Genomic DNA, 6478 nt, shown 5'->3' with positions numbered 1-6478 from the left:
CTGTGACCTCTCTGCATCCCTGATACCCCTAAACTGTGACCTCTCTGCATCCCTGATACCCCCTAAACTGTGACCTCTCTGCATCCCTGATATCCCCTACACTGTGACCTCTCTGCATCCCTGATATCCCCTACACTGTGACCTCTCTACATCCCTTATACCCTCTACATCCCTGATACCCCCTGCACTGTGAGCCCTCCACGCCCCTGATACACCTTACACCGTGACCCCTCTATGCTCCTGATTTCTTTAGCACTATAGCCACCAAAGATACCCCCAGCATTGCTACTTCCTGTACACCCCAGATTCCTCCTTAGCATTGTTTTCCCCCATATACCCTTGATATCCACCAGCACCATTATCTCATCTATATAGTACCCCCTTTTCTAATGCAGATACAGTGCATGTGAACATTTGGCTATGTGCCCCTCACCAGCACGGTGACAAGGACTCACCCCTGTACCAAACACATCATTTAGGCAGAAGGAGATGCGGAAGAGGAAGCATCCATTTGGGCATCCCAAGCACAGTAGTGCAAACAGTGCTGGCCAGCTGGGCTCACCATCCGCACTGCCATTTCCACAGGTAGGCTGTCAGTGCTGCTAGCTCAGCTGCAGCTCCCACTCCAGCTCCTACCCCGGTGCCCTTGAGTATACAAGCTGCATGGGGCGGGATCAGAGCGTCACTGGAGCTCCCGTCCCCTCCCTGTTGGCTAGAGAATAGAAGGTACTGTACGGCACAGCATGGCACGTTGCTGCCAGCCTGCTTCCTGTGTGTAACCGCCACTCTCAGTGCCATCACGGGGCCCCCAATTTGCAGGCAATGTGGGCTCAAGGGGCAGCTACTTTGGGCCCCACAATGACTGGGACCGCGGCATCTGCCCCTGTTGCGAAGCGCTAAAGACGGCCCTGGATAGGAAACAGGAGAGAAAAAGCTCCCACCATGTGAGCGCCGCTGCGTGCTGCAGCATTTGACCCCCTTGCCCCCTCTAGAGATGCCACTGTTTAATTGAGGGGCACAGTATAATGTTGGGGGGGCCAGGGCTCCCTCCTCCTAGTGACGCCACTGGGTGAATCCTGGACAGGTGGCAAACCTAGTGTGAATGGAACTTAAAGAGGTGTTCCACCCACTCCCCCCACAAAAAATTAAAGGTCAGCAGCTACAAATACTGCAGCTGCTGACTTTTTTATTATGACACTTACCTGTCCAGGGAGCCCGCAATGTCGGCACCCCAGCCAATCTTGGGATTGGCTCTAGGGGGCTGCCGCCGCCATTCCTGGGGAAGGAACCTGGCAGTGAACCCTTTCGCTTCACTGCTGGTTTCCTACTGCCCATGTGCAAAGCGTGCTGCACTTTCTAATTGGCCCAGCGGCCGAGGATGGAGGAGGGGAACTGAACTTCCGAGAGACTGTGCCGCAGCGCTGTCTCCGGATGTGGGGAGTCAAAAACAGGTACCCGTTCCCCCTGAAAGGTGCCAAATGTAGCACCAGAGAGGGGGAGGATAAGTGGAAGTCCGCTTTAAGAGGTTCAGAGCGTGAGCTTCTCTAACAGGGAAGACAGACAGCAATAAAATCCTGACAGGGGTTCTAATCCCTCTCCACTGTATCCAATACTAACAAAGTTCTCCTTTAAAATGAGGTGTTTCCCTGGGAGCTAAGCTACTGACCCAATAAACTACCTAGCACTACATGAAGACATACAACATCCATTCTATGTTCTCTGTAAAAGGAGTGAAGCTGTCTGCGCAGGATGATGACGTATTCAGAGTTCTCGGAAGTGACAGTTGGTTGCCCTGACAACGGCCTGCCCTTCGAAAAGATGGCTGCCCAGGAAAGCACTGTAGCATTGGCAGGGATGTCTCATGGCAGGCGGGTGCCGGTAACGCCAACCGGTTTATTCCATTCATCCTTGCCGCCCGCCGTAGACCTGGAGGCTTACAGTCAGCAGAATGAGGTCAGGGACTTCCACCGGCACAAGGTGAAGATGTACAGCCTGGAGCCCGCAGACACCGAGAGCTTCCGAACCGAGCTCAACCTGCTGCTGGATCTACTCATCTCCCAGGACTACAGCAAGGGATCCCCGGGGATCGGAGAGGAGGTGTGTACCCCGGGCCTGCGCACTGCATGCTGGGAGCAAAAGTCTATCACCTACTAAATCTTTGGGCCCATTCCCATCTTCTACCCAACCCTTATGGCTCCTTCACAGGTGCCACTATTACTGCCACCCCTCTGAAAACTTTTCAGAGGACATTTGACAGGTGCTGAGCAGGCACTGTAAGTCGCCTCCTTACTGCCTGTTTTAACCTTTAAAATGCTGACCCACTGTGCCACAGCGTCATGCATTACAGCACTTTGGCAGAATGCAGCATGCCATTTAATTTTTGCCGCAGCCTCATGAAATACAGTGACTCAACCGCCAGCTTTTAACCCCTGCCCACCCCCCGACCCATTTCTTAGGTTGCATTCACAGTACAGTGTTTTATATCGCAGGCAGATCTGCCCGCGATTTGACAGCGCTGATGTGTGAATGACAAAACGCGGAACTCGCATTTGAGATGCCATTCATTTGAATGACCCCTCAAATCGCGGTGCGTGTCTGCCACGTGATAAAACGCTCTGCAATTACGGCGACCCGCATCGTGAGATGCATGTCGCCCCTGAAATAACTTAAATTTTTTTTAGGCGACGTGCGTCCTGCGATTGCAGCATGTTTTATTGCGTGACAATCGCGGCAGACCCACACCGCGATTTGTGGTGTCATCATATTGAATGGCATCTCAAATGCGAGTTCCAAGTTTTGTCATTCACACATCAACGCTGGGCAGATCTGCCTGCGATTCAAAACACTGTAGTGTGAATGCAGCCTTATGGTGGCCGTACACGTTCTGATTTTATTATCTGATTGATGTGAGAGTCATTCAAAACAATCGAATCTGCAAAAAGCCATGACATCCCTTAGATTAGGTCGGTCGGGGGGAAGACTATTGACCAGGAGCACCAAGATACTATGTTCATGAATATAATCACAAATTCAATCAGATTCTGAGATTACATTAATTTATAATCCTGAAGGTGGCCATAGGCGGATCGAAATTCGTCCGGTTCCTGCTAAACTAGACACATTTTGATCCGTCTACGAGCAGGATGGTTGTACTGAAGTTGATTGATAGACAGAGCTCCAGGCCCCCCTCCAAAACTTAAGTCAGCAGCTACAAATACTATAGCTGCTGACTATAAATATTGGGATCCTTACTTGTCCTGGAATCCAGCCATGTCGGCACCGCAGCCTATTTTTCCCATCGGCTCCTGGATGCTGCCGCTGCCATTCGGGGTAAGGGAAACTGGCAGTGAAGCCGTTCTTCTGGGGGACATCGCCGCAGCCTGGTCTCCCAGAAATGGGGATGGGTACCAGTCAAAAACAGTGTCCTCTCTATTTCCCCCCCCCCCCCCCCCCCCCAAGAGTGCCAAATGTGGCACCGGAGAGGGGGAGGAAGCAAACAAGTGGAGCTTCTCCTTTTGGGTGGCGCTCCGCTTTAAAGTAATACTTTACCCATAACTGCCTGATAAAATAAATAAATAATGTTCTTTAGTAAGGAACATACTTTTCATATTAATAAATTATGCTGCCAAAATTAGTGTGAGCTGTAAATTGCCTCCAGCATTGCTCCTATTTCTTCTTGCTGGAGGCTGCCGTTTTGCTGAAGCCCAGAGCCCCTGAATAGCAGTAAATCATAAAGCAGAACCAAACCCATCGATTTACGGGTTTAAAAAACTGTTTGGTTCCAGGAATGCTGGGATAGCTAATTGTCACATTTGCGTGTCCTCAACCAAACTGTCAAACCATCAAATGGCTGGTGTCGTAACTGATCACACGTGTAGCACCATGGCAGTTGCAGATCAAACAGAAGCAACTTCCTTGGCTGTAAAAGATAGGAGAGTTTCATTCTGTCAGCAGATTGGCCTCTACAAACTCAGCAGTGCCTAAAAATAGAGGGCAACTGAGCATGTGCAGAGCAGGGTGAGAAAGTGTACTACTGGATTTTAAACAGTATCGGCACTTATTTTTAATGTTTTACATAGATATACCTGCAAAAGGGACCAGCCTGCAGTCATCTAGCAGGACTTAATCTTCTGACTAAAGTTCCGCTTTAAGAGCAATCCGCCTGTCAAGTTTTTTTTCATATGATCACTCTCTGCGGCATTAACCACCGGCAGTGATCATTGTATTCTGATGGCGGGAAACCTCCCACTATTGGAATACAAAAGTGCAGTGAGAGGGATTTCCCTATCAACACTGGCTGTGTTAATGGGGGAATCTAGCAATTTTGTTTACTTCAACCTGTGGTTGTTAGAAAAAAAAATAGCATAATCTATGGATAGGCTAAGATACAATTGTATCTTTAACTATCAATTAAAATCCACTTCCCTGTGTGTGGCGTATTGGTCAGATGGAATGTTGATAGGGATGAGCTCAGCTCAGGATGTATTCTGGTCTGTGTGAGCCCTCAGGAAGCTGTCACTTTACTATGCTAATAATCTGTGATTGGGCATTTCTTGCCCCGCAACCCCATGTATACAATGGGCATCCATATGTGCAGTGTGGGGGGAGTATGCTTAAGTCACTTATGATTGGCCGTGGACAGTGACCGCTCCTTCTGGTGGGTTCGGACTAGGATCCTAACACACATAAGCTTTCGTGTCCGTGTTGCCAGCTATGGAAGAAATTGATCAGAAAAGAAACGGTGTGTAATGAAAAAAAAGTTGGACAAAATTAAATTTTTATACAGAGCGTTGTGATGCACTTCACTGCCTTGCAACACTCCATGATGCATACAGTTGAATAAAATGTATTTTTGTGACATTTCAATGAAGTTAAAGCAGGACTCCATCTAAAAGGGAAAGCTCCGCTTGTCTGCCTCCACCCTCCCTCCTCCTCTCCAGTGCAACATTTGGAACCTTGGGGGGAGCAGGTACCTGGTTTTGACAGGTACCCACTCCCACCTCCGTGGCGCATGCGCTCTGTAGGAATGGCATACACGTGCCGTTCCTTCAGAGTCGTGCCTTAAACAGCGACTTCCCAGCACATCGCCGGCTCGGCAATTCATATTGCTGAAGACCGGTTGGAGATGGAAGCACCCTCGTCGGTAACAGTGCACCCGGAGGGCTTAGTCCTCAGGTAAGTCTGTCATAATGTGCTAGTATGCAATTTTTTAATTTTTTTCATACATTTTACTACTGCTTTAAAAAATGTTTTATTTATTTTTTTAGGAGGTTTGTGCCTTACTAGTTCAAGCTTGTCGTCTTGTGCAGCTCAACCAAGAACATCTTGTCAGCAAAGTTTGCCAGCTTATACACTATCTGCTTAACAGACTGCAGGTAAGAAACACTGCACCAAATACTACATTAGTACATTAACACATGCCTACCGTTGGTAGTTGTAAACCCAATCATTAAATATAATTATAGCTTAAAAATGTTGCAGTGATGTGTATGTAGACAGGAACTGGCTGAAGGAGGTTGCAGGCAATCAGAAGCATTGAGTTGCAAAAAAATAAAAACCATGAAAAAAGGTGAAAAACCTATTTTTTTGAAAAAAGAACAAACAACTGCAATTGTTTATAATGTACAGTGCCTTAGCACTAAGGGGTCTGTTGTCACGTGAAAATTGAGTTTCACCCAAATCTCTTCAGTTGGCTTTTACTAGAAAATGGAAAACGTTTATAAACCGACCCCTTAAGTTATATGTGAGGGGCGTGTCCCAGATGGCCACCTGAACGGCTTCATATCTTTGAGCTCTGCTGGCAAGCACTTATTTTTATCCTCCTTCTGGGCTTTTCTATCACCCGTGATTGAGGGATTCCACTCGGATGAGACACCGCTCTTCCAGGACATCAGCTGGCAGGGGAAAAAGGCTCTGATTCCCGCCGCCTGAGGAGATACAGACTCCCTCTCCTCCTGCCCGTGTTGAGGCCTGTGCCACGAGGACGATCAACATGGCATCACAGACGGAGCTGCTGGAGCCGGATGCCTCTCCTCACCCAAGCTTCGTTGCAGACATTCTGTCGGCGATTGCCCTATGCCAGTCCACACTCACCGCGAAGATTTGAGGCAGTGCAGCTGGACATGGGCATTATGCAGCAGGACGTGGATAAGCTCCAATCCCGTGTTACAGAGATGGAGCAGTGTGTGAGTCACATGGAGGACACTGTCTCTGAGCATTCCTCTGGGCCCTCAGGGTCTCCCCCATGTACCCTTATCCTACAGCTCCTAAACTTCTGTGACAGGGATGAAGTGCTCTGGGCTGCCAGAGTTCAGGGAGATGTCCGTTACCAAAATAGCAAGTTGTTGATTTTCCCGGACTACTCCATTGAGACACAGAAGATGGAGCAGCGTGTGAGTCACACGGAGAACCTCCGAGCATTCCTCTGCTCTCCACACACTACAGACTAAACTAAAAGCCCTGGAATATAAAGTGGACG

At 48.7% G+C, this 6478-nt stretch overlaps 1 protein-coding gene across 3 annotated transcripts in view; it reads left to right on the top strand.

The window, feature by feature from the left end:
• Window positions 1-1749: 1749 nt before the first annotated feature.
• Window positions 1750-6478, top strand: part of HEATR6 (HEAT repeat containing 6) — a 158529-nt gene continuing 153800 nt past the window's right edge. For 2 of the 3 annotated variants that reach the window (XM_073616082.1, XM_073616081.1), the window contains exons 1-2: window positions 1776-2097; window positions 5268-5375. In XM_073616082.1, the coding sequence (XP_073472183.1) occupies window positions 1819-2097; window positions 5268-5375 (387 nt within the window). In that variant the 5' untranslated portion in view covers window positions 1776-1818. Of the gene's footprint in view, window positions 2098-5267; window positions 5376-6478 lie in introns of all 3 variants that reach the window. The other variant, XM_073616080.1, reaches the window with a different exon arrangement.

The sequence above is a fragment of the Aquarana catesbeiana genome, linkage group LG02 (genome assembly GCF_042186555.1).
Source record: "Aquarana catesbeiana isolate 2022-GZ linkage group LG02, ASM4218655v1, whole genome shotgun sequence".
NCBI lineage: Eukaryota > Metazoa > Chordata > Amphibia > Anura > Ranidae > Aquarana > Aquarana catesbeiana.
This window is presented reverse-complemented; position numbering and strand designations above follow the sequence as displayed.